This window comes from Perognathus longimembris, chromosome 7 (genome assembly GCF_023159225.1).
Source record: "Perognathus longimembris pacificus isolate PPM17 chromosome 7, ASM2315922v1, whole genome shotgun sequence".
Taxonomy (NCBI): Eukaryota; Metazoa; Chordata; class Mammalia; order Rodentia; family Heteromyidae; genus Perognathus; species Perognathus longimembris.
The window spans coordinates 12,796,692-12,823,619 of NC_063167.1; the positions used below are offsets into that span (position 1 = coordinate 12,796,692).

A 26,928-nucleotide genomic window follows, 5' to 3' on the forward strand; every position below is an offset into this window, starting at 1 on the left:
TTTTTGGCCAGTCCTGGGCCTTGGACTCAGGGCCTGAGCACTGTCCCTGGCTTCCTTTTTGCTCAAGGCTAGCACTCTGCCACTTGAGCCACAGCGCCACTTCTGGCCGTTTTCTGTATATGTGGTGCTGGGGAATTGAACCCAGGGCCTCATGTATACGAGGCAAGCTCTCTTGCCACTAGGCCATATCCCCAGCCCTCTTTGCCATTCTTACCTCTGCTTCTGAGAAGTCTCTCCCATAGCTCCCTTGCCCATTTAGTGACTGATTTATTGGCTTGGGGAGGGGTTACTTTCTTGAGCTCTTTGTATATTTTGGGTGTTAGTCCTTTGTCAGTTGTGTTGCTGGTAAAGATTTTTCTCCCAGTCTGTTGGCTCCCTTCCTGGTTTCATAACTATGCCCTTTACTGTGCAGAAACTTTTTAATATGACGTAATACCATTTATCAAGTCTCTTATTTGCGGGGGCCTGGGACTCTTCCAAAAGTTCCTGCCTAGGCCTATAAGGGATAACGTTTCCCCTACTCCATCTTGAAGTAGTTTCAAAGATTCAGGTCTGATGTTGAAGTCTTCCATCCACTTTGGGTTGATACTAGTTTCTACATATGGATGTCCAGTATTCCCAACATCAAAAATAATTGAAGAGGCTATCTTTTTTCCACCATATATTTTGGGCTCATTTCTCAAATGTGAGGTAAGTGTAGATATATGGCTTTATTTCTGGGTCTTCTAGTCTGTTCCATCGATCTGTTTTTGTGCAGTACCACACTGCTTTTGTTATTATAGCTTTGTAGCAGAGCTTGAGGTCTGGGATTGTGATACCACCAGCAGTGCCTTCCCCTCCTAGAATTGCTGTGGTTATTCCAGGTCTTGTGTTGTTCCAAATGAATTTTCAAATTGTCTTTTTTATTTATGAACGTCATTGGGGATTATGTTAAATTTGTATATTGCCTTTGGAAGTATGGCCATTTTCACAATATCAATTCTACCTATCCATTAACATGGGAGGTCTTTCTGTTGCCTGGTGTCACCTTTTACTTCTTTCTGCAGATTTTTACAGGTTTCACTGTAGAGGGTTTTTCCTTTCTTGGTTACATTTATTCCTAAATATTTTAGCTTTTGAGGCCGTTGCAAAGAGAATTATTTTTCTGATTTCCCTCTCTGCTTGAACATTATTGGTATACAGGCAGCCTGATGATTTTGTATCCTAATTTTCCAAAGTTATTGATCAGCTGTGGGAGCTTAGAGATGGAGTATTTGGGGTCCTTTAGATATAAGATCAAGTCATGTGCAAATAGAGATAATTTGACTTTTTCTTGCTATCTATGGATCCCTTTTATGTCTTTTCTTGCCTTATTTCTCTGGCAAGGAGTTCCAGAATTACATTAAAAATGAGTATAGAGAATGGACATCATTTGCCTTGTTTCCGATTTCAGATGAAATGGTTTTAGTTTTGCACCATTTGGTATAATGTTGGCTGTTGGTCTGTCATACATAGCCTTTATTGTGTTGCGGTACATATCTTCTATTCCTAGCTTCTCCAGAGCTTTTAACATGAATGGATGTTGGATTGTGTCTGAAGCTTTTTCTGTATCTAGTGAGATGATCATATGTGATTCTTGTCTTTGGCTCTGTTAATGTGGTGTGTTATGTTAATTGATTTTTGTATACTAAACCAGTGTTGGCATCCCTGGGATAAAGCTCACTTGTTCATAATACATACATACATACATATATATATATATATATATATATATATATATATATATATATATATAAAATTTTATTACTTGTTGAACTCTGTTGGCAAGGATTTTATTGAGGAGCTTTGCATCTATGTTCATCAGAGAGGTTAGTCTATAGTTCTCTTTTGTTGTTGTGGGTCCCTACCTGGTTTGGGGATGCATTCAATGCTGGCTTCGTAGAATGTGTTTGGTAGTCATCCTTCTGTTTCTCTTTCATGGAAATGTTTGAAAAGTATTGGTGTTAGTTTGTCTTTAAAGGTCCTGCAGAATTCAGCCAAGAATCTATCAGGACCTTGACTCTTCCTTGCTCGAAGACTATTTCTTTCTTAATCTCATAGCGTCTTATGGGTCTAGTCAAGTGGTTTATAACTTCTTGTTTCAGCATAGGCAGCTCATGTCTCTAGGAATTTATCCATTTCTGCTAGATTTTCCATCTCATCTGAGTATAGGTTTTGAAAGTAGCCCCTCATAACCTTTTAGAATTCCTTTTTGTTCTAATTTGAGTCTCTTCCCTTTGTTTTTTCTCAACTTAGCTAAGGGTCTGTCAATTTTATTACTTTTTTTTTTCAAAGAACCAGCTTTTTGTTTGGTTCATTATGTGGATGGTTTTTAAGTCTCTAATTCATTGCTTTTTGCTCTAATCTTTACTATCTCTCTCCATCTAGTAGTTTTAGGTTTGGTCTGTTCCTTTTTTTCCTGGGAGGTTTAATTGCATCATCAGGTTATTTACTTGAGCTGTTTCTGTTTCCTTTAGGTATGAGCTTAAAGCTATGATCTTTCCTATCAATGCTGCTTTTTGCTGTATCCCACAGATTCCAATACAATGTGTTTTCATTTTCATTTAATTGTAGGCACTTTCTGATTTCTTCTTTTATTTCTTCTGCTCTTCAGCAGTGTGTTGTTCAGTCTTCGTGTCTTTGATTTCTGTAATATCATTTGAAATCTAGTTTAATTCCACTGTGACCTGATAGGATGTAAGGAGTTACCTCAATCCTTTCGTGTTTTCTCAGGCTTGTTAAGTGTCCTAGGATAGGATCATAGGATCGGTTTTGGAGAAGGTTCCATGGTCTTCTGAGAAGAATGTGAATCATGTGGTTGTTGGGTGAAATACTCTGTAGAGGTCTATGAAGTCCATTTAGGTCATGGTGTCAATGCAGAGGCTTCTTTGCTGATCTTTGGTTGGCCTGCCCTTTGGCAAGAGTGGAATGTTAAAGTCTCCCATTATTAATGTATTGCAGTCTGTCAGGTTCTGTACATCTCAGAATGCTTGTTTAAAGTATTTAGGTGCTCTTTTGTTTGGTGCCTATATATTGACCATTGTAATTTCCTCTCAGTGGATTCCATTTATTGATATGTCATTTCCTTCTTTGTCTCTTCTTGGCGATTTTAAAGTGAAAGTCTTTATCAGATAACAGTATGGTGGCTCCTGCCTTCTTGCAGAAAGCATTTGTGTTTACCTTTGATTGTGAGATATGTTTCTTGGAGACAGCAAATGGTTAGATCTTGGTTTTTTTTGATCCCATCTGCTGCTCTACATCTTTCGACTGGGTAATTGAGCCACTGATGGTTACTATTACTGTGATGAAATACGTCTTTTTTCCCCCGATCTTCCTTCTTTCCTCTTCTTGTATTACTAATCTAGTCTTCTAGTGATTTTTATTCAATGCTGTGTTTTCTTGCATTTGATTATCTTCTTCAGATAGTGTGATTCCCTTTAGTATCCGTTGTAATGCTGGATTCATGTTCATGAATTCCTTTTGTTTCTGTTTGTCCTGGAAGGTTTTAGTTTCTCCATCAATTGTGAAGGATTGCTTCACCGAGCATACTAGTAAATTTAGGCTGGCAGTTGTTCCTCCCGAGCTTGAATTATACTACTCCAGGCTCTCTGTGCATTCAGTTTGTGTGGAGAAATGTTCAATTATGGGGCTGGAGATATGGCCTAGTGGCAAGAGTGCTTGCCTCATATACATGAAGCCCTGGGTTTGATTCCCCGGCACCATATATATAGAAAATGGCCAGAAGTAGCACTGTGGCTCAAGTGGCAGAGTGCTAGCCTTGAGCAAAAGGAAGCCAGGGACAGTGCTCAGGCCCTGAGTGCAAGTCCCCGGACTGACCAAAAAAAAAAAAAAAAAAAAAGTTCAATTATCCTAATCTTCTTCCCATTGTAATAAAGTGCCCTCTTTGATTTTGCTGCCTTTAAAATTATTTCCTTGTTTGTTTGTTTTCCAGTGCTGGGGCTTGAACTCAGGGCCTGGGTGTTGTCCCTGAGCATCTTTGTACTCAAGGTTCTACCACTTGAGCCACAGCACCACTTCTAGCTTTTTCTGAGTAGTTTATTGGATATAAGAGTCTCATGGACTTTCCTGCCCAGGCTGGCTTCAAACCTTGATCCTCAGATCTCAGCCTCCTGAGTGGCTAGGAATACAGGCATGAGCCACTGGCCCCCAGCTAGTTCTTAGTTTTTTGAGTTCAGAATTTTCACAACAATATCTCTAGGAATATTTCTTCTCTTATCCTGTCTGCTAGGAGTTTTATATGCCTCTGTCAGGTGGGTGACATTTTTTATTTCTCTCTTGAGACTAGGAAAGATTTCTATTTTTTTTCCCCCCAGTTCTTGAACTCAGGGTCTAAGCACTATCCCTGGCTTTATTTTGCTCAAGGCTAGCACTCTACCACTTGAGACACAGTGCCACTTCTGGCCTTTTCTATATAAGTGGTGCTGAGGGATTGAACCCAGGGCTTCATGTATATGAGGCAAGCACTCTACCAGTAAGCTATATTTCCAGCCCCTCTATTATTATTTTGTTGAACAGGCTCTCAGTGCCTTTAGTTTTGAATTCTTCTCCCTCGTCTATCCCAGTTATGTGTAGATTTGACCTTTTGGCTGAATTTGATAGTTCTTGAATGTCCTTTGAGTGTCTCTTTCCGTGACTTTGACTTTTTGTTCTAATTCCTCTGCTTTCTCTTGAACTCCTGATACCGTTTTCACCTTCTTTTGTTCTACTGTCTGCACTTCCAGCTGTGCTTTGGAATGGGGAGATGGAGCTCCTCATACTTCCATGCTCTTTGTTGATGTCCTTTCTCATGGTCTTTATTGAAGACCATGGTGTCCTATCTCCTTATTAATATCATCTTTCATTTCCTTCACTGACGTATTTAAAGTTTGCCTTTTCTTCATCATTTCTTCTTTGTATTCTTCTAGTTGTCCCTGGGTCTGCCCTTTTATTTCTTTGGCCAATTCTCTCACCATTTTTAAAAATGATTCTTTAGTACTTCCTCTCATCTTCCTCACTCTCACTAAAGTCTTCCCGAGCCATTGCTGGTGTTTGACAGTGGCATGTTATCTTGATTGTTCATGAATTTTGCGATCTTCCACTGTGATTTGTGCATCTGGGTTCAGGTTTGTTGAGGCCGTTCAGTTTAGGTACTAAGTTTAGTGGTGATGGGTGCTGATCACTGGGTCCCTGCAGGCCATTGTGCAGGTGATGCCTACATGAGAATGCATCAGCCGGCTGAGGAGCTGGCTAGGCGCTGGCCCTGGGAGTCCTCCCGTGGAGAGGCACCAGTGGTTTATTGGAGTTTGATTGGGTGTCCTTGATTGTATTGTGTGGTTGGAGGGGTGTGGGCAGGCTGTTGGGGCTCATTTGGACGCAGTGCCTGGCAGCAGGGGGAGGATTTGGGCTGGACAGTCATTGTTCCCCTGCGTTTGAAGTCCCACCAAGTCCTGTAGCAACCTCATGGTGATGATTTCTTTGATTCTGCCCATCGTTTTATTTATTTTTGCTTTGTGCTAGTCCCAGGGCTGGAACTTCAGACCTCATGCTCTTTCAGCTTTTTTGCTTTTTCGCTCCAAACTGGTGCTCTATCACTTGAGCCACAGCTTCATGTCTGGCTTTTTGTCGGTTAATTGGGAGTAAGCGTCTCATAGACTTTTCCAGGCTGTCTTCAAACCAGTCCTCAGATCTCAGTCTCCAGAGTTGCTGGGATTAAGAGACGTGAGCCATGGGTGCCCAGTTGGCTCTGCTCACCTTTGATCACCTTGGGGAAGTCACTTCAGCCCTCTGTCTCTTTGTGGTCCTCCCGTGGTGACCTCATGGGCCTTTTGAGTAAAGGCGGGAGATGTGTGAATTGGCACTGGTGTTCCCTGGGCTGAAGGACTGGGACAGGCCCGGCACCTGCCGCCTCGGCACAGGGCCAGGCACAGTAGAGATGAGGATCCTCTGATCTAGGAGTCATTCAACTGCCAGCACATGGCCCATCCTCGCGCTGCGTGTGGTGCCCTTGGTACTCACTATAACGTCTAGGTGGACAGTGCCTGCAGGGAATTGTGGGAGAGGCTCCCCCCCCCCCCCCCGCTGCAAGTCCCTGTGGCCCCAGGTGGTGTGCAAAGATCCTGGGCTGGACCCAGGCTGCCTCTGGCATGGCCTCACCTCTCTTGGGTAAAGCAAAGACAAGGGGAGCCCTCCTCCTCTCCCAGGGGCTGAGATGCAGATGGCGAAGGAGCGGATTCAGTGAGTCACTGGCTGTTGCCTGATCTCCTCCCTGTGCTCCTGAGAAGCAGTGCCTGGTGGTTCACTTCTGGTCTGGCTTGCTGCTTTGGGGGTTTACACTGGGCCCTGAGAGGAAGAACCGTCCACAAGCAAGATGGAATAATAATGGTAACTGTTAACATACTTGCTGTGAGATCTTGGGCAAGCCACTTAACCTCTCTGTGCTTTTGCTTTACCCTCTATAAAAGGAGGATAAAAATAGTGCTGATTTTGTAGGCTATTGTGGAGGAAGTAGATACACATTAGTAGAGGCAAAAGTAGACATGTGCCAGAGGCTCATACCTGTCATCCTAGCTACTCAGGAGGCTGAGATCGAAGGATCGAGGTTCAAAGCCAGCCTGGGCAGAAAAGGCCCCATGAGACTCTTATCTCCTATTAACCACTCAAAAACTGGAAGTGGTGCTGTGGCTCAAACTGATAGAGTGCTAGTCTTGAGCAAAAGAGCTCAGGGACTGTGCCTAGGCCCTGAGTTCAAGCCCCACAACCGACCACAAAAATGGAGGCAAAACTTTCTGAGTGACCACTTGACACATAGAAAGGGTGAGCTACGAAGGAGTGGGCTGTTATTATAGGTAAGGCAGTGAGAAAGCATGGGGGAGATTCTTTTTTTCTAGAATAATCTCAGGTAGGTGTTCTCTTTAGTTGACACAAATCACTCGTGTATTGGATTTCAGAGCATCTATATCTACACTATGCCTGATTGCCTGTGCTTCTGCTGCGGTGCAAATCCTTAGGCCTCTGAGGTGCTGTGTGACCCTGGAAGGTTAGATACCCTCTCTGTGCTGCCTTTTCCTGACGTTGGTGATGAAGGCAAGGATGAGATGTCATGTCTTCTGGTAGCAGAGGGGTCCCTTGTGGCACAGGTGCCAGTAGAGTACTGGGACAGGAGGCCGGGCGGCCACCTCGGGGACACACGGAATGTGTGTGCACGCCTGCGGCGTGTCCCCTTCCCACCACCTCTGCTCCGCTTCCCGGCTTCACCCGGAGCACAGTGGCCTGGGCACACGAGCCATCTCCACCGGCTGGCAGAATCCATGTGCCAGGCCTCCGCCAGGCACCCCGGGCCTCCCCCTCCCCCCCGAGCTCTGCCACCCCGTTCCCCCCAGCTCTGCTGCTCTGTCCCTCCGAGCTCCGCCGCCCTGTCCCCCCCAAGCTCTGCCCACCCCGTCCCCCCCAAGCTCCGTCGCCCTGTCCCCCCCAGCTCCGCCGCCCCACCCCCCCAAGCTCTGCCGCCCCATCCCCCTGTGCTCGGCTGTCCCATCCCCCCGGGTCAGCTGCCCCATCCCCCCGGCTCAGCTGCCCCGTCCCCCCAAGCTCTGCCACCCGCCACCTTCTTCCCTGGCCTTCAAGGCCTGCGCCACCCGCCTCCCGGCCTCTGACCCTCATCTTAACTGAGCCTCCTCTATTGCTGACTCAGTCCTACCACCCTTCCAGAAGGTTCCTCCTGGGAACCTCTCTGCTGAGGTTGTCCTGGATGCCCTGGATCCCTGTGTAAGAGGGAAAGAAGGAATCACTCGTGTGAATATCTGCATGCATGTGTGCGTGTGCGTGCATGTGTGCGTGTGCGTGCATGTGAGTGCATGGTCTTCAGGAGCCCTGGGGGCCCGCAGCTGTTCAGCAGCCAGGTGAGAAGTGGTTTCTATAATCTTGGCGTTGGAAAAGCCCGTGGACCTCCAGGTGAGCAGGTGTGTGTGGGAAGGGGCGTGTGCAAAAGAGGCTTGGCTGAGTGGAGAGATGAGGTGTGCCCTCACCTGCCATCCTCTGCCCCCCCTGCAGCCACAGCTCCAGGCCTCCCTCCGCTCTGCCCAGCCCAGGTGGGCCCCCCCCCCCCCCCCCACAGGCCAGCGCGGGCCTCTGGGAGGCAGAGGAGTGAGGCCCCTTTGCTCGCCCTCAGCTGCCCGGCCAGCGAAGGGCAAAGGCAGGGCCTGCCCCAGGCCGCTGGCCCCGGAGCTTGCTTTCAATGCTGTCCGGCTGCCTCTTCCACCGCCCGCTGCAGGCCTGGCTGGCCAGCTTTCCACCCACCAGAATTCCCTTGCTTGCCACCCGCCCTGGGCCCCAGGCTCTGCCAGCTGCAGGCGGCTCCCGGGCCTCGTGGAGGACTTGGCTGGCTGGGCTGGGGTGCAGAGCAGCCTAACAGGCAGAGCCAAACGGGGGCTGGGGAAGGTTCCTGGGGTGGATGGTGGAGAACGTTCTGGAGCAGAGTGCAGCGTGCAGGAGCCTGAGGCTCGGGTGCCGGGGACAGCTGGAGCTTCCTCGGCACCCCAAGGACAGCAGCTTGGCTTTGAGCCCCCAGGGCCTCCCACGTCTGCTTCCTGCCCCGTGGGTGCATCAGCGCCTAGAGGCCTGAGGCCTTCCTCCATCCCTGGCACCTGGCCCACGATTCTCTGAGGAAGTCCCTCCTTGCATCTGACCTGCAGCCCACTCTCACCAGCACACATTCCTCACAGGGCCCTCCACCCAGAGGCTGCTTCATGGCAGCTGTACACAGCTTTAGCCACCGAAGGAATAAACGAAGTCCTGGCCAACAAGGCCTGATGAGACACATGTCCCCTCCCCTCCTTGAAAGCCAGCAGCTGTAACATCCCAGGGCAGAGTTCCCTCCCCAGGCAGCTGCTGTGTTACCAGAGCCCAGGGTCCCACCTCAGCCCCAACCCAGGGAGCCACTTCTCCAGCAGCTCGGGGCAGAGGCTGCAGGGCTCAGCGGACAGGGGAGACCTGGGTCCCCGACCTCACTCCTGGCTGACACCCCTGGGCCTGGTTATCACCAGACGCAGAGCTGTGAGGAGGCACACCATCCCTGTTGAGTGCCTCACTTGGGATCAAGTCCTTGCTGTTTGATGGGCCTCAGTTTCCCTGCCTGGGCAATGGGTGAAGTATCAGCTTGGCCAGGAGGGATGGGGAGGGAGAGGCAGGGTCTGTGGTTGTGTGTTGAGCGCAGTGTCCGACACTTGCTCTTGAACTGGAGGCGGGAGTTAGAGGGGTTGTGAGACAGTGTCCGAGGTGTGGGGATGAGGCACGCACCTGGCCAGAACCAGACCTGAGGGACGCCCTGGGAGCCATGGCCCCACCTGTCTGTCTGTGAGGACTGGGTGGGGCTTGGGCCTAGGGAGCGTGGAGAAAGCAAGGATTTTGTGGAGGTAGGGCCTGTCTGCCATTAGCACAGTGGCTGTGGTGGCCCTCTGGGGCCAGGGGCCTCCCAGGACACCCAAGGGGCCAGGCATCTCCCCCCCACCCCCACCTCCTGGGTGCTGTGCTGTGGAGCTCGGGCGTGGCAGCATCCATCGGCTGTGTCGGTGACCTGAGCCGCGGTGACCGCCGAGCCAGGGTTCTGAAGATGCTGGGAGGGGCAGCTTTAGGAACAGAGAGGCCCTGGCTCATCCACTTCAGTTTTCAGGCCAGGGTTCAAATTCTGACTGCACCTCTGAGCTGTTGTTTTCTCAGTTGTACATGGCGGGGTAGGGGTGGGGTGGTGGGGGCAGATACGAGCACCTAGCTGAGCACTGCATTGGACGTGGTGCAGCCTTGGGCTTGCCAATGCTGGGAGGAAGGGGGCAGCCACTGCTGTTAAGGATGAGCTGCCTGTGATCCCCACGCTTCTCTATCTCAGCCTTTATCCCACAAGGTGACTGCCATGACCCCTGGCACATAGTAGGTGCTTTGTCTCCTGATCATTAGTCTTCAGGTGGACGGAGACAGTGTATGTCCTGTTCCGCACACTTTGCTTCTTGATGCACAGACCAGAGTCAGGTATACAGCAGGTGCTGCATGAATGCTCAGGGATGGGCAAGAATGAATGAATGAATGAATGACCCAGCCCCTGGTGCTCCCTCTTCCTGCGCAGCCCTGGGGCAGGGGAGGGGAGCCTCGTGTCGCCCCTCCCCCTTCTTCCCTCCTTGTCTAATCTGACAGGATTAACCCAGTATTAGAACCAGGTCATGGTCGTGACCCAAGGCTGGGAAGTTAGAATCTCTGTCTGGGGTGACTGTGGTGGCTGCTCCCCAGAGCTCGTCGCCCCAAGATGGCCCTCGTGTCGCCCCTCGTGGACATGGTCCTCACGGCGGTCGGCAGTCTCCTCCTGTTCACCATAGCCCTGGCCTTACTGTGCTTTTTTACCTGCCGCCTGGCCAGGCCACTCAGGTAGGAGATGTACCTGGAATGACCCCACCTCAAGTCTCTGTCCTTGTGGGGAAACAGGCCAGGAGAAGATGAGCCTTGGGCTCAGTGTGGTCGGAATCCCACGTGGTTGTAGCTACAGAGGCCCGCGGGGACTCAGCGGGGCTGGGGACAGGGGCTCATGGCGCTGACGGCGTCCTCCATCTTTCCCCCTCAGTCCTTGCCCTGGCTTTTGAGGCCAGGCCTGGGCCCCCATCTGCTCACCCACCGAGCTGGCCGCTCCCTCTCCTGGGGCCAGAGCCCTGCCAGCGCTTCTGCACTCTGGCCATAAGTAACCAGGGCACGTAGCTGTGAGCCTGGCAGAGAGGGTCCGGCTGGGAAGTAAGGGGGGTCCACGGGGGCTCGCTCACATCCGGAGGCCCCATTCCAAACAGTGCTGGAGAAGGGCAGTGGGCAGCCGAGGCCCCTGAAGCCCCAGGCTGGGCCCCTGCAGAGTCCCTTCCCTGGGGCCGCTCGCTGGCATGGAGGGGCAGGGCCTGGCTGGGGGCTCGGCTTCTGAAGGCCTCTCATATCCCCACCCCCTCTATCCCGGGCTGAGGCAGCAGACAAAAGGCACCTGTCTCCAGGCCAACCCCATCTCAATACAGGGCCCCCGGGGCCAAAATCCACAGCATCTCTGCCATGCTGCCTGAGCTCAGCCACTGGGAAGAGGAGGAAGAGGGCCGATGGGGCTTTCTGTGGGGATGGGATGTGTGATGCTCAGGTTTGGCGGGTGCTGTGGGGTCTCCGGTCCATCAATGGTGAATGAGCCCCCAGTCGCTCCACGGCCTCTTCAACACTTGGACTTCAGTGTGCACACAGGAAAGATTGGGGGATAATTCTTCCCTTCCTCCGAGTTTCCTCTAGACACTGGGGTCATATTTCAGCTGAGGTAAATATTTATGGTGCCAATCTCGTTCAGATAAGCCTGGCAAAGTCTCTGGCCTGAGATGTCCCCAGTAGTGTAGCTGGGGAGGACCAGGAAAGAGTTATTTGAAAACAGGAAAGAACTGTCTTAAAGGCTGCCGAGCAGAGATGGCTTTGACTTTGAAAATAATCACGTTTCCTGTATCGATATTTTTATAACAATTTTATGAATTTTTCTGCCTTTTAGAATTTCTAGTAGAATGATCTGGCAATGAAAGTGGAATACAAAATTTGGAAATCAGGTCAGGGGGCTAGTGACTCACACCTGTAATCCTAGCTCTACCAGAGGCTGAGATCTGAGGATCTATGGTTCAAAGACAGCCTGGGCGGAAAAGGCATGTGAGACTCTTTCTCTTCAATGAACCACCAGAGAGCCAGAAGCAGAACTGTGGTTCAAGGATAGAGTGCCAGCCTTGAGTGAAAAAGTTAAGGGACAGTACTAAGGCTCTGAGTTCAAGTCCCATGATAGCACACACATGTGCACGTGCACACACACACACACACACACACACACACAGAGTTTGTAAGTCATCTGACAGCCTAGAATTCAGTTGAGCAGTTAGATGCTAGGCAGGGAGCACCCAGCCCCCTCTGCCCGCCCTCTCCCCCAGACTCCCATCTCAGATTGAATCAAGAGCCCCATGTGTGGTTGTGGGACTGTTTTATCTACCTCCACACCTTTCCAATGGGACCGTGTCTATCATTTCCGTCTTCTACCACAAACAGAATCATCATTCTTGTCTTGGTTTTTCTTGGTTGAAGTAATCATGTTATTTCCCAGTGAACTCTTGCTGTGTTAAAATTGCACACCTCCGCGTCTCATTCAGGCTCCTGTCCCGGCTGCCAGTGCCAGTCTCATGTGACACCCACATACAGGATGACCACAATTTGAAAACATTCTTCTTTTTTTCTTTCTTTTTTTTTTTTTTTTTTGCCAGTCCTGGGCTTGAGCTCAGGGCCTGAGCACTGTCCCTGAGCTTCTTTTAGCTCAAGACTAGCATTCTACCACTTGAGCACCACTTCTGGCTTTTTCTGTGTATGTGGTGCTGAGGAATCCAACCCAGGGCGTCATGCATGCAAGGCAAGCGCTCTACCACTAAGCCACCTTCCCAGCCCTTAAAAACATTCTTAACATGCTCATTGTAGGCAAGTTGGAAAGTTTATTTTTCCCCAAAAACATTCTTAAAGGGGAAATAATCACAGCCTTGCCACCCAAAGCCACAGTTCATGTTTGATGTGTTTCTTTTGGTCTTTTTGCAAAAGGAAAATAATATTTTAAAAAGGATTATAAAGGTGTGCTGCAGGGAAGAAAAGAGCAACAGAGAGGGTTGTTCTGAGCAAAACCTAATATATGCACGTCTGAAATACCGTTGTGAATCCCCTTGGAGGAATGAATGTGCACTAAAAATAAAGATGTTTATAAAATGTGGGCTGGGGCAAGGCTGAGTGGTAGCGCATTTGCCTGGCATGTGTGCATATTTGTGTTTAATCTTCAGCACTGGGGAGAGGGGGGAATAGGCAGACTCTTTGAACAGATACAGCACCAAAGATGGTTTACAGATGACGAATCAGCACACAAGAAGATGTTCAACATTCTTAGTCAGCTGGGAAATGCCCGTCAATCCATGTGATGTAGGGCTGAGGTGATATCTCAGGTAGAGCACTTACCTAGCTTGAGGCCTAGGTTCAATCCCTAGCAACACATACACACACACACACACACACACACACACACACACCTACCTTGGCTAGTCAACCTTTCCTTATAAGTAACTCCTATTTTTAAATTTTTTTTTCTCCTTTAGCCAGTACTGGCATTTGACCTCAACTCAGGGTCTCACATTCTCATTTGGCTTTTTCCACTGAAGCCTGGTTGGTGCTCTACCACTTGAAACATACCTCTACTTCCAGCTTTTTGGTGATTCATCAGAGATTTAAAAGAAAAATCTCATGGGTTTTCCTGTCTGGGAGGGCTTCAAACCACCATCGTTAGCTCTCAGCTTCCTGAGTGGCTACAGGCCACTCAGGGTTACAGGCATGAGCCATCAGCTCCCAGCACTTTTGATCTTACCGAAAAGGACAAGTTCTAGAAGATACTGAAGCAAAGACATATCTGAATGAAGAGGCTGAGGACTAGTGCTCCAGAACAGCCTCTCAGGGAGGATTCCAGAGCTCCAGGCAGAGCCCGGGCTGGCCCCAGGGCTGACCTAACACGCCGTCCACGAGTTGGTGACTCAGCCATGGCTGGGAATTCCTGCACAAATTCCTGCACAGAGACCCTGTCTCCTTGGGGTGGGTTAAAGTGGGCGCTCCCCTGCAACACGGGGAGACACTTCTTTGCCATATGGAACGCGTCTCTGTTTAACTGTGATTTTGTTCCCAGTGAGCAGGCCCACGCACACCAGCTCTGGCCACTCATCCCCAGGCTGGACCTATAAGTGCTTGTTCAATAACCTGACGGGAGAAGCCAACTCCAGAGCTGCGACCCACATGACTTTCTTCTTCCATTTCTGATGTCTAGGATTGGAACATCAGCTAACGGCTGATTGCTGGCAGCTGGCTCACCTCCTACTACCCACGTCCATTGACTCCCTGGGACCCAGAGTGGAAGCAGGCCTGCGGGTGTGCCATGATTTCACCATTTTTACTACTGGCCATTGGCACCTGCCTTACCAACTCCCTAGTGCCAGGTAGGGTTGGGCTGGGCCCTGGGGAAGGGGAGTGTTGGGGTGAGGGTGTGGTGTGTGTTCAAGGTGGTGAAGCCACCCAAAGGATTTCAGAGCTGGAAACTGCCCGACTGCGCAGGCTGGTGCTGGCTGGACGCATTCCCTGTGTCGCAGCACCTCTACTGACGGCTGTCCCTTCTTCTCAGTCTTGCTGTGCGGAGTCCCCGCTGCTTGTGGTGTGTAGTTTCTGCAATGGGAGTCGGTTTTGGTAGGGGTTTGGGAGCTTTGTCTATACATATATGCCAGTTGTGGGGACTGAACACAGCCTGGGTGCTATCCCGGAGCTTTTATTTAAATGTTCAAGGCTAACGTGCTACCACTTGAGCCACAGCTTCACTTCCTGGCTTTTTGTTGTTGTTATTGCCGGTCCTGGGGCTTGAACTCGGACTCTGGGCACTGTCCCTGAGCTTCTTTTGCTCAAGGGTAGCACTCTACTACTTGAGCCACAGTGCCACTTCTGGCTTTTTCTGTTTATGTGGTACTGAGGAATTGAACCCAGGGCTTCACGCATGCAAGCCAAGCACTCTACCACTAAGCCACATTCCCAGCCCAACTTCTGGCTTTTTCTGATGGAGATTAGTCTTATAGACTGTCCTGTCCTGTCTAGCTTGGAAATGTGATCCTCAGATCTCAGCCTCCCGAGCAGCTGGGATTACAGGCATGAGCCACAAGTGCCGGTGGGTGTCACTAACTTTAGACTGCTATATCTGTTGCTTTCTTAGTCTGCGGTTCTTAGGTTATTTGTTCACTTCCCCACGGAGGCCCAGCTCAGCCAGGAGGTGTTGCCTGGCTTCCCCCTGTGTGTGCTCTAGTCCCCAGCCCCGAGCACCCCCCTACTTTTGAGTTGCCTTTTCAACTGTGCATCCTGGGGTCTCCTCCCCTCTCTTCCTCCTAGCTTGAGTTACCTTTCCCAGCATGCGTGCTGATCCAGCCCTCCTCCTCCTCCGCGGGGTCGACCATCATGCATCTGGAAGTCCCACTCGCCCTCCCTGAGCCTCAGTTTCTCCATCTGTGCAGTGGAGATGACCTTCCTCCTCCTTGGGGCCAGTGTGGGGGTCCCCTGGGCCGGCACGGAGTCAGCAGGGAGGGTGTGGGTGCTCAGGAACTCTGGACTTGCGGAAAGAGTCTATGTCATCCGAGGAGGGGGCATGGCAGGCTGGACTCTGACCCAGCATTTGGCAGGGCCGAGGCCACACCCCCCAGCAGCTGGCCTCCAGGCTCTGCAGTCCCATGAGGCCTTTCCATGTGCACCCTGGGGGATCCGAGGTCACCCCGAGGTGCAGGTCCTCACCTCCCCCCACCAGGTGAAAAGTGAGCGGTAAAAAGGGAAAAGGTGAGCTGGGAGCCTGTGGCTCACGCCTGTAATCCTAGCTACTTAGGAGGCTGAGAGCTGAGGATCGTGGTTGAAAGCCAGCCCGGGCAGGAAAATCTGAGACTCTTAAGTTAACTGTTACCAAAAGCCGCAAGTGGAGCTGTGGTGCAAATGGTAGAGCACCAGCCTTGAGAACAAAATGAAACCTCAAGGACAGTGCCCCAGGCCCCTGAGTTCAAGTCCCAGGTCCAGCATTAAAAAACAAAACGGGAAAATATGAAAAAGGAAAAAACGAACACTTCCGCTGTTTAACAATTCAAGGTTGTGTTTCTGTCGTTATAGTCATTCTGAGGGCTATTTACTGAGGTTGCTGTCTTTTTTAAAGTAATTAGAAAGTACAGCAGAGGGCTTTTTTGTTGTTGCTGTTATTGTTTTATTGGGGCTTGAGCTCAGAATCTCTTGCTCTCACTTGGCTTTTTCATTCAAGGGTAGCACTCTACCACTTGCCATTCTTCTACCTCCAGCTTCTGGCTAGTTTAAAAAACAACAACAACAACAAACTTGGGGGTAAGAGTCTCATGGACTTCCCTGCCTGGGTTGGCTTTGAACCGAAGTCCTCAGATGTCAGCTTCCTGAGTAGCTAGGATTACAAGTGTGAGCCACCAGTACTTGGCTCTTATATTAAACTAGCTGCATTAAAAACCCAAGGCATGGTTTGTTTTCCAGCCTTCCTCTTAGTAAGAAGCCAGGTTCCCGCTGACCTTACCCTCATAAACAAGCCGAGCAAAGTTTATAATTGACGGCTACGTAGATCTTGGGGCTCCTGCAGGTGACGTCGTTTGTTCTGTGAATGGGTTAAACATTACTCTCCTGATTGTGCTGGCAGTCGCTGTCCTGGAACGCCTCTGGACTGGGTAAAAGCAAAGCATGGGCACTGGAGGGAAGCCCAGCTCTGTGCCAGTGTCTACCGTGCTGTGTGGCCTTCGCAGAGTCACTTGCTGTCTCTGAACCTTCATTCTACAACTTGAGCAGAAGATGTCCACGGTCCACAGGCTTGTCTGGAAGATCTGCCTGGCCCACGTGGAGGGGTGGTGATAGCCCCCTCCTCCCAGTTGGACGCCCCACCCCCCAGCAGTGAGCTGTTGGGGTATCTGTAAATCTTCAAATAGTTGCCTTTCTCTCTGTACAGAGAAAGAGAAAGACCCCAATTACTGGCGAGAACAAGCCCAGCAGACCCTGAAAAATGCCCTGGTGCTTCAAAACCTCAACACCAATGTGGCCAAGAATGTCATCATGTTCTTGGGAGATGGTGAGGCCCGCGTGAGGGGGACCCCCCCCCGTGTGTGGAGGAGGCTGGGCTTGAGGCTAAGAAATGGGGTCCAGACTGTGAGCTCCAAGAGGTCTGGGCCATTTACAGAGCCATTTGCTGCCATGCGCATGCCTGCTCTGGCACCAAACGAGTGCTCTATGTGCCCAGAGAAAACTAGGGCTGGGGAGCCTCGTGCCTGAACTCCCACTCACCACCCCCTCACTTCCGCTCCTTGTGCCCTGTGCAGGGATGGGCGTCTCCACGGTGACGGCCGCCCGTATCCTAAAGGGTCAGCTCCACCACAGGACGGGGGAGGAGACGCGGCTGGAGATGGACAAGTTTCCCTTCGTGGCGCTCTCCAAGGTGAGCCCAGCCCCCAGCCACCCGGCCTGGCCTCCTGGAAGGCGAGAGGCCTGCAGAACTCCCATCCCCGGGGCCCCACTGTGAATGAGGCGGGCAGACTTGAAGATTTGAACGCACTAATTTAGGGGTTGGAGGCATGGCTTAGTTGACCGAGCGCCAGCCAATGAAGAAAGTGGTGGGAGGTTGAGTTCGAGTCCTGAAAAAGAAAAGAACTTGTGGATTTAGAAATTGTGTGTGTGTGTGTGTACACGTGTATGTGCACACGCACGTGCGTGCGCCAGGACTGGAGCTTGAACTCGGCCTGGGTGCTGTCCTTTAGATTTTTCCAGTCAAAGCTGAGTGCTCTCACCTCTTGAGCCACAGTTCCCTTTCCAGCATTTTGGGTGGTTAATTCCAATGTTCTGGGGATAAGAGTCTCACAGACTTTGCTGCCTGGGCTGGCTTGGAACTGTGATTCTCAGATCTCAGCCTCTTGAGTGGCAAGCAGCTGGGCTGGGTGACATTGATGAACCTCAAAGCCCTCACTTGTGTGGTGGGAATGACAACATGGAGGCCAAGGCTGTCCCCCCTCTTGACCCTCCCTCCTTCCCCTCCTCCCTGCAGACCTACAACACCAACGCCCAGGTCCCTGACAGTGCGGGCACCGCCACCGCCTACTTGTGTGGGGTGAAAGCCAACGAGGGCACGGTGGGGGTGAGCGCGGCCACGGAGCGCGGGCGGTGCAACACCACGCAGGGGAACGAGGTCACCTCCATCCTGCGCTGGGCCAGGGATGCCGGTGAGAGCCAGGGGCCTGCAGTGGGCCAGGGGTTCACCTTCGCACCTGTGCCGGGAGGAGAGGGCGGGGAGCCGGGCCTCGATGGCTCCCTGCTTGTGGTGGTCCTGGCTCCGCTCCTGGGTCTGTTCACTTGGCTGTAGAACAGGCTGGAAGGTGTGGCCTCTGTAGTTTTTTGGGGGGGAGGGCGGGGGAGCAAAGGCATCCAGCCCAGAGCCAGCCAGGAGAGGCTGGTAAATGGCTGCCCCTTCCTTTTCCTCTTCCTCTTGGGAACGGAGAGGACCCTCTGCACTCCAGGGACTTTAGAGTCATGGGACAAAGCCAGTTGCCAGGTGACAGACACCCCCCCCCCCCAGCCCTCTTTGGAAAGACCTGGAGATCTTCCAGCAGGAGTAGATCCAGTGACAGAAGGAAGGACTCCAGCCCAAGTGCTCACAGCCCACCCTGGGGAGCATAGAGCACAGGAGGAGGCTGATGGCAGAACTGCGGGCTGTCCCCTGCTGCAGGGAGGGGAGGGCCAGGTGGCAGGGACACCCCCAGGCAGGTGGCCCTCACTTCTCCTGTCCCACCCCTCAGGGAAGTCAGTGGGCATCGTGACCACCACACGAGTAAACCACGCCACCCCCAGCGCTGCCTATGCACACTCGGCCGACCGGGACTGGTACTCGGACAATGAGATGCCCCCAGAGGCCCTGCGGCAGGGCTGCAAGGACATCGCCTTCCAGCTCATGCACAACATCAAGGACATCACCGTGAGTGGCGCATGCGCGTGTGCGCGGGGGCAGGAGCAAGGTGGGAAGACTGCTGAGGGGACCGGAGGCCTCGAGTCCAGACTGGCCCTGCCTGGCCAGGCTCCCCACACACCCAGGGTGGCTTCTCACATACTGTGGGTACTGATGAGCAGGCCAAGGAGACATGGACTCCCTGAGCCTGGAACCGGGGTCCCATGAGACTCAGACATAGCCCCAAGCCCAGGTCTCCTCTTCTCGGTCTCCACTTGCCACCAAAGAAATACCTGCCCCCTCATCCTCCATCTTCCCTCGCTGCCAGACTGTGGGCACCACTTGGCCATCTGCCAGCCTGTGCTACCGTTTCCAGATGGTGGATGAAGCTCTGACCTGTGTAATTAGCAGAAGTCAGGGACAAAGCCACCCCCCAGGTGTTCACCACCCCTCCCCCCCAGCCTCAGGTCCCCACCTGCTGCTCCCATGAGATCATACCCCTCCCCCCTCCCCCCCACCCCCGCCGGGACTGCTCAGCATGGGGCTCATTACGGTGGCTCTTCAGAGAGTTTGGGTAGGGACACTGAGAGGGGACAGACAGCACTTAAGGAAAAACTGAGCCCAGAGGAGACTGGAGGTCAGGGGGGGTCTACAGGCGGGGAAGGGCACGAGCCAGGAGGTGAGATGAGAGGATCCATGTGGGACCCCTTTCTTCCCACCTCCTTCTTTTTCTCTGCCAACCCCATCCACCCCTCCATCACCACTACCCCCAAAAGCCCCTCAGGCTATACATGGAGTGAAAATGTCTGTGTGTGTATGTGTGTGTGTGTGTGTGTGTGTGTGTGTGTGTGTGTGTGAGAGAGAGAGAGAGAGAGAGAGAGAGAGAGAGAGAGAGAGAGAGAGAGAGATCAATCCAAACCTCAAAGCCCCAAACGGCAAGTCTGTTATTTGCGAGTTTAATGAACCCGTGTGAAGTCTGCCGGGGCTGGCAATCGAGAGGCTCCATGGAGAAGATTGGGGGCTTCGTTTTCCACTCTGAAAATGCCAAGAGTCAGATTCTGTGGGAACAGAGATGGGGGTGGGGGCAGGGACCTGTGACCTGGAGTCTTCTGAGCTTCTGGCTTTAGGGTGGGTGTGTGGCCCTCGCCTCCTGGAACTCACCCATCTCACTGTCCTGCTAGGAAAGCCACCTGCCCACCAGCCCTGGCTACCCTGGACAGCTGCCTTTCCTCTCCTGACAGGCTGGGGGAGGGGGCGGGTGCTTTGGCTCCCATTTTATAAAGAAACCAGTCAAGCCAGGTGCCTGGTAGCTCATGCCTGTAATCCTAGCTACTCGGGAGGCTGAGATCTGAGAATTACTGTTCAAAGTGAGCTGGAGCAAGAAAGTCCGAGAAACTCTTAGCTCCAATTAACCAGAAAAATAAACAGAAGTGGACCCACCGCTCAAGTGGAAGGCTAGCCCTGAGCACAAACAGCTAAGAGACAGAGCCCAGGCCTTGAGTTCAAGTCCTAGTACTAGCACGAGAGGGGGGAGGAGAAGGAGAGCAGTCAGAGTGACAAATTTTGGATAGCAGAAGCAGGATTTGAACCCAAGGCTAACTTCAAAGCCTTTCTGGGTCCTCGTGCCACCCCGGGCACCTGGCTTGTGTGCACGGCCAGCCTGGACGCCACCTGGTGCTGGAGTGGAGAACGGAGTGACGGTGGAGGAGAGGCCTGCCAATGGTGGATCCCGGGTGGCCGCCAGGCCCGGCAGCCCGGGCCGGCACCCTCGGTGACAGCAGGACACCGGTGTGGTGGTCACCGCGGGTGGCAGCAGCTGGGAAGCTCTTGGCCCCTGTTTTAAAAATAGTCAAGACTTCAAACATGGCCTCCCAAGGAAAACAAACAGCCCCGCGTCCGTCTGCCTGCACATGGTAGCCATGGCAGGTAAAATTAGCCTGGCGGTAACTACACAGATGGGAGGCCGGCCTGTGTTTGCCCAGCGATGGTCTGGCGACACCCTCCTGGCCGGGGCCTCTCCTTACCACCCTCTGCCACTCCCCCAGGGACAGGAGCCTCCTGGAGACCCATCCTCAACTCAGAGGCTGTAGTTAGAGAAGCCCTGGGTTCCAATCCTGCCTCTGCCACTTACTGGCCGTGTAGCCTGGGGGGCAGGGGGGAAGAATGCATCTCTGGACCTATTTCTTTGTTGGGAAAACGCCAGCAGATTCCCTGGCAATCATGGTAGGAGGTTGAATATGATCTCATGCCTTTGGGGCTCAGCGCCTGGCACCAGGGAGGGCACCGTCCATGGCCTTCTGTAGCGGAAGCTTCCAGAGAGACCATTGAGACAAGTGGCATGCCATTCAGAAGTCGCAAACTGTGTCTCCCTGGCTCCTGGGGATTGTTGGGCCCTGCAGGGACCCCGGCACCCACAGACACTCCAGCCAGGGCCACTGGGGCTTCTGAATGCCTTGAGATCCTGGGGAAATGGCTTCTGTCTCCTTAGGTGATTATGGGGGGCGGCCGGAAGTACATGTACCCTAAGAACAAAACCGACGTGGAGTATCAGGTGGACGAGAAGGCCAGGGGCACGAGGCTGGATGGCCTGGACCTCGTGGACCTTTGGAAGAGCTTCAAACCTAAAAACAAGGTACTCCATGTGGGATGGGCGTCTGCAGAGGTGGCCCACAGGGGGCAGATTGCGTTCGGCTCCCGGGCTCTGACGCCTTCAAGAGGCCTCTGGCCCTTTAAATCCACTCTGCAGGCCGGCCTGGGGCAGCCGGGCCTGGAAATGACTGTGGTCAGGGCCCAGGGCAGTGGGGAGAGCCTGGCAGCGGCTTTGATGTCACTCTGGGGTTGGGTTTCTCAGGGTTCCAGGCTTCCTCCCTGGGGAAGCTCTGTGGGATGAGGCTGGGCCTGGAATGAAGTGGGGGCCATGGGAAGGGGAAGCAGCCCCCCTGGGTCAGCAGAGGCATGGGAGGGAGGGGTTGCACGCCCTTTCTCCTCCTAGGCAGGGCCCTTTCTGGACCCAGGTCAGGGAGCTACCTCTCCTCCAGCCTCAGTTTCTCCAGATGAAACAAGGGGGTACAGAGCTTTATCCTTCTTGCCCCGAAGCTCCCTGTAGACTCCCAAGTTAGGGAGGAAACCCCTGTCACGTGGGTGCCACGTTCCTAGAAACCCACATTTCAAGAGCAGTTTGTAGCCCAGTGTCAGTGGCTCACACCTGTGATCCTAGCTACTAGGGAGGCCGAGATCTGAGGGTTGAGGTTGGAAGCCAGCCTGGGCAGACAATCCTAAGAGATTCTTGCCTCCGATGAACCAGCAAAAAGCCAGAAGTGAAGTCGTGGCTTCAGTGGTAGAGCCCCGGCCTTGAATGAGAAAGCGAAGGGACAGGGCCCCTCAGCCCTGAGTTCAAATCCCAGTACTAGCACAAGGCGGGGTGTGCCTGCAGAGCTGGGGCTCTGCTTTCTTTAGGCTCTCCCCAGCCACACCCCTGTGCCTAACCTTAGACCTTTAAGGGCTGCTGCCTCTTCTTTGCCTCCCTCAGGGAGGTCGGGCTTTTTCCCCAACCCAGGCCCATCAACTTCTACTTGGCTTCCTCCCCCTCCACCAGGAAGCCCTCCAGACTATTCTCTTGGCTCAAGGCCTCCTGGGCCTCCCCTCTGGCTCCTGGGTTTTCCCAATCTCCTCAGCCTGAATTATAAATGATAATTGCCTGTTGACTTGTCATTTCTTAAGGTCAGGCACAGTGGGCCTCTGGGCTGGGTATTAAATGACAGAAGAGAGTGAAAGGGCAGGCACTGGGAGGGGGCTGGGACGTTCCCCCGCACTTGCTGATGCAGGCCCTCCCTCCTAGCATGCCCGTTACATTTGGAACCGCACAGACCTCCTGACCCTTGACCCCTACAGCGTGGACTATCTCTTGGGTAAGTGGGAGGGGTGGGTCACCATGGAGGGAATGACCCAGCCCCAGCCTCGGGGGTCTTTGCTCCCAGTTTCGAGACTCTGGGAGGGCTGGAAAGGGGCTCTGGTCCATGGAATGAGGCCCAAACCTTTTGGCTGTGCAGAAATAGGGGTCCACTAAGCTTGGGGAGAAACTGAGGCCCAGAGAGGGGAATGGCTTATTATAGTAAGCCACCACAGCACTGAGACTGAAGCAGCTCTTGTTCTGGGAGGGCCTGGACTCGGAGATAGCGCTACTGTACCATCAGGGCAGAAGCCATCTGGGTTGTCTCTGCCCATCCTGATGCTGACCCCCCTTCTCCCCAGGAGGTGGGAGCAGCCACATGTACTCAGGCAGGACAGAGTGTTCTGGAAGGACATCTAGAACCAGAAATGACAACACACACACATACACACACACACACACACACACACACACACACACACACACACACACCTGGTGACGTGGGCAAAGGATGGATCACAAGAAAGAAAACTCAGCAAGCAGGAGGGACAATGACCCCCTGGTTTCTGACGCTTCACCGCACAGGCCCGGGCACCCTTCCAGCTTGCCACATTTGGAAATACGCACACACTCCAGCTACCCTGTCCAATGTTGAATCCAAGCCCGAGTCCTCTGCCTTGTGGCCACGATACTATGTCCTGGGCCTGGCCCATTGAGGCAGAAAGGGATTTTATCATCTCAGAGCTGTTGAACACAAAATGAGCCCCCTTGTGGCCTCAGTTTCCTCCTCTGTTAACCGGGCTCCCCGCTCCCCACTAGGTGTGGGTACCGTGTTCCCCGAGACACCCCCTTCTTCCCTGTGTCCTGCGCAGGTCTCTTTGAGCCTGGGGACATGCAGTATGAGCTGAATAGGAACAACATGACTGACCCCTCGCTCTCCGAGATGGTTGAAGTGGCCATCAGTGTCCTCAAGAAGAACCCCAAAGGCTTCTTCCTGCTGGTGGAAGGTAGGGGCCCAAGCCTGTGGAGGAGAAGCCTCCAGAATTCCCAAGGAGAACTACCCATCTGGGGGTGAAGGGAGGCATTTCCCTGGGATGCTGTGGTTGTCTACCCAAGGAGAGGGGTGCTGGGTGGGAGTGGGGAACTCCAGCCCAGCCTGAGAGTGTGGAGATGGTCGGAGGCCAGGCCAAGAAGGTTTCCTGGCAGAGGAGGCCGGTGTTTCCCTGTGAGGAGCCTCTGAAGGCCGGGGCCCTGGGAACTTCCTACGCGCTTTCCCTCCGCTGGGGGTTTCCCTGTGCTGCGGCCGCCAGGGCAGAGTCAGGCTCACTCCCTGTCCTTCTCCATGCTGCCACCCGCTGGCTGTGCCACCTTCTGGGCAGCTCTGAAAAATGAGACCAAAAAAAAAAAAATGTCCCTGTCCTAGAGGCGTAACCAGCCTCCTTTGGGCACTTGGGGGAGGACCCGGCAAAGGACAAGTCCTCACCATGTCAATGGCTATCATCTTTCCGGCCCTCAAGCGGCTGGCTGAGGGAAATGGGGGAGCTGATAAAGGTCCTGGGGCCTCCCGGAGTTCTGACAGCCCTTGACTCTTCCTCTCCCCCTCTGCAGTCCCCCCTGTGATCCTGCTGAGATCTGCCCAGACAGACACATGGGCCTGCTTGCACACGCACGCTCCGCACACTCCACACATGTGCATACACACTCAGGCCCCCTCTACCTTCCAGTGGCCGGTGGCCACCAGCCCAGCCCAGCTGCTTTCCTGCCAAAGCCTGGGCTGCCCACAAACACAGCACTCTCAGCCTCCCTGGGAGGACCAAGAACCGCCAGGAACCCGTGGTCCCAGGGCGCAGGTCCCCCGGGAGGCGCCCTCTTTGTGAGCAGGGCCAGGCCAGCCCACCAGGCCAGCCTCCAGAGCCACAACAAAGGGAGGCCCGCCCTGCCAGCCCACCAGGCCGCTGGCAGTGAGGCTGAGGCCGGTGTGGGGGGGCCTGGCTCCCGACCCTTGGAGCCTCCTGATGAAGGGTGGACCCCTCCAAGTCCACAGGCCTCCCAGCTGCTAGGCCCAGTGGAATCCTAGCTAACTCAGGAAACTAAAGCCTGAGGATCGCAGTTCGAAGCCAGCCCAGGCAGGAAAGTCTGTGAGACTTTTATCTCCAAATAACCTCCAGAAAACTGGAAGTGCCATTAGCCTTGAGTGATAAAGTTAGGACAGCGCTCAGGCCCTGAGTTCAAGGCCCACGACAGGCAAAATAAACAAAAACAAAAAACCCTGAAGGCTGTAGAATAAATCCCCCTGAACTCAACCCCTGTGAGCACATCACCCCCACATTCAGGCTTGCATTGCCCCATCTGAAACCAGGGCTGATTCAAACCATACACTTCTGCCATTTGTTATACCCAGCACGTAGTAGGGACTCGGCTGTGTTTCCCTTCCCTTCCTCCCTTAAGACTTAGTGACTCCTTCCACAGCTACTGAGAGAGAGAGAGAGAGAGAGAGAGAGAGAGAGAGAGAGAGAGAGAGAGAGAGAGAGCGCACTCTAGGAGTGGAGGGAGGCTGAAAGCTCCCGGCTCTTAGGCCGCAGGTCAGCAGTAGACTTTGGCTTCACAATGCTGGCTCGGAGCCTGTGTTCCCACAGTTCCCCCTGTCCTGCTGAATGGTTATGTAAAAATGCCTAAGGCTGCCAGGCTGGTGGCTCACACCTGCAATCTTAGCTGAGCTCTTAGGGTTGTCATTGGAAGCCAGCCAGGGAAGGAAAGACGGTGAGACTGTTATCAAATCAACCACCAAAACCAGAAGTGGAGCTGTGACTCTAGTGATAGAGTGCTAGCCTTGAGCCAAGAAGCTCAGAGACTGCACCCAGGCCCTGAGTTCAAGCCCTAGGACCGGCATGCATGCACATAAAAATGCCTAAGATGTCCTTGGACAGGCAGTTTCTGGTGAAAGTCCTTTTCCTTCCCTCTCACTAGTGACAGGATCCTGGGTGGACCAGCCCCCAGACCCCCTCACCCAAGGTCTTTGTCTTGCTGTCTCAAGGAGGCAGGATCGACCACGGACACCATGAGGGCAAGGCCAAGCAGGCGCTGCACGAGGCAGTAGAGATGGACCGGGCCATTGGGCGGGCAGGCGACCTGACGTCTCTGGAGGACACGCTGACCGTGGTCACAGCTGACCATTCTCATGTCTTCACCTTTGGCGGATACACCCCCAGGGGCAACTCTATCTTTGGTAGGTGGGCCTCCATTGATGGGGGAGAACCCACAAGCCAGTGTTACAGTAGAAACAGAGAACAGAGCAGGGTCAAGGAATGGATGGCGGGTATAGAGCACAGGATGGACTACAACTGGGTCGATGGGCAGTGGCAGGGAAGATGGACAGATTATAGAAGATAGGACAGAGAGATGCACTGAGGAAGAAGAGACGAGGATGGATACATGCATGGATGGCTAGATGCATGGAGAGATAGATGAATGGATATGTGGATAGACAGAATGCCTGGATGGGTGGATGGATAGAGATGGACATATGGATGGACGGACAGATGGATGGATGGATGGATGGATGGATGGATGGATGTTGTATGGGTATGAGCACAGAGAAAACTGGAGGACAGAGGTTGAAAGTGCATCAGGCTTGAAAGTCAGCTTCATGGAGGTGATTTGGGGCTCAGGGAGAAGCTTTGGGGTTACCAAAGCAGACAGTGATCTGGGGAATGAGACTGCCTTCAGTTCTCCAACCTGGCCTCCGGGCCTCTTCCCTACACAGGCCTGGCCCCCATGCTGAGCGACACAGACAAGAAGCCCTTCACAGCCATCCTGTATGGGAACGGGCCTGGCTACAAGGTGGTGGGTGGCGAGCGAGAGAACGTCTCCATGGTGGACTATGGTAAGGCTACCACACACAGCCAGGGATGGGAGACTAAGGGCCCGTACTTCAGTCAGCACGACCTCAATTTGAGTCCGCTTCTGTAATTAAGCAGCTCTGTGACTGTCACCTTTCTCAGCATTAGCATCCTCCCTGAAAGGGTTGTGCCTTCTGGGGACTTTAACCTGAAGGATGAAACGCGTCTCGAGGGCCTTAGTTCAGTGCTTGGCATGTGTAGGAACTTGAAGTATCACCCTCATTTTGCTGGCTTTATAATATTCCAACCCATTGGTTCTTTCAATTCCACATTGTTAGGCATTCCCTTGTTCTCCATGTCGCCCAGTAGTCCCTGGGGGTCCCCATCTGCAGTACAAGGCCCCCTTCCCATCGGCTCTATCCCAGATGAGGGGCTGTGGGTATACCCTTCTGTGTCCGGCAGATTTGAGTTGGAATCCTGTGCGCTGAGCACTTCCCGTGAGCACTGAGCCTGTTTCCTCTTCTGGGAACCAGGGTCTTGAGGCCAGCCGAGGTGGGAGGGAGACACTGCTCCTTCAGGACCAGGGTCCTGTCCGGCTCTCACCCACGTTGCTTTTCTGACCC

At 53.0% G+C, this 26,928-nt stretch overlaps 1 protein-coding gene and 1 long non-coding RNA gene across 5 annotated transcripts in view; one reads left to right on the top strand and one right to left on the bottom strand.

Annotated features, from left to right (window-relative positions):
- Alpl (alkaline phosphatase, biomineralization associated) overlaps window positions 1-26,928 on the top strand; it is a 52,207-nt gene that overhangs the window by 24,286 nt on the left and 993 nt on the right. For 3 of the 4 annotated variants that reach the window (XM_048350443.1, XM_048350444.1, XM_048350445.1), the window contains 10 exons: window positions 13,892-14,060; window positions 16,598-16,717; window positions 16,965-17,080; window positions 17,684-17,858; window positions 18,432-18,607; window positions 21,066-21,209; window positions 22,416-22,485; window positions 23,339-23,473; window positions 25,501-25,692; window positions 26,230-26,349. In XM_048350443.1, the coding sequence (XP_048206400.1) occupies window positions 14,000-14,060; window positions 16,598-16,717; window positions 16,965-17,080; window positions 17,684-17,858; window positions 18,432-18,607; window positions 21,066-21,209; window positions 22,416-22,485; window positions 23,339-23,473; window positions 25,501-25,692; window positions 26,230-26,349 (1,309 nt within the window). In that variant the 5' untranslated portion in view covers window positions 13,892-13,999. Of the gene's footprint in view, window positions 1-13,891; window positions 14,061-16,597; window positions 16,718-16,964; window positions 17,081-17,683; window positions 17,859-18,431; window positions 18,608-21,065; window positions 21,210-22,415; window positions 22,486-23,338; window positions 23,474-25,500; window positions 25,693-26,229; window positions 26,350-26,928 lie in introns of those variants that run through there. The other variant, XM_048350447.1, reaches the window with a different exon arrangement.
- On the bottom strand, window positions 160-26,920 carry LOC125354687. Its single transcript, XR_007211529.1, has 3 exons — window positions 26,614-26,920; window positions 22,814-22,817; window positions 160-199 (listed from the first exon to the last, which is right to left on the bottom strand). It is a non-coding gene; the product is annotated as an uncharacterized LOC125354687 (long non-coding RNA).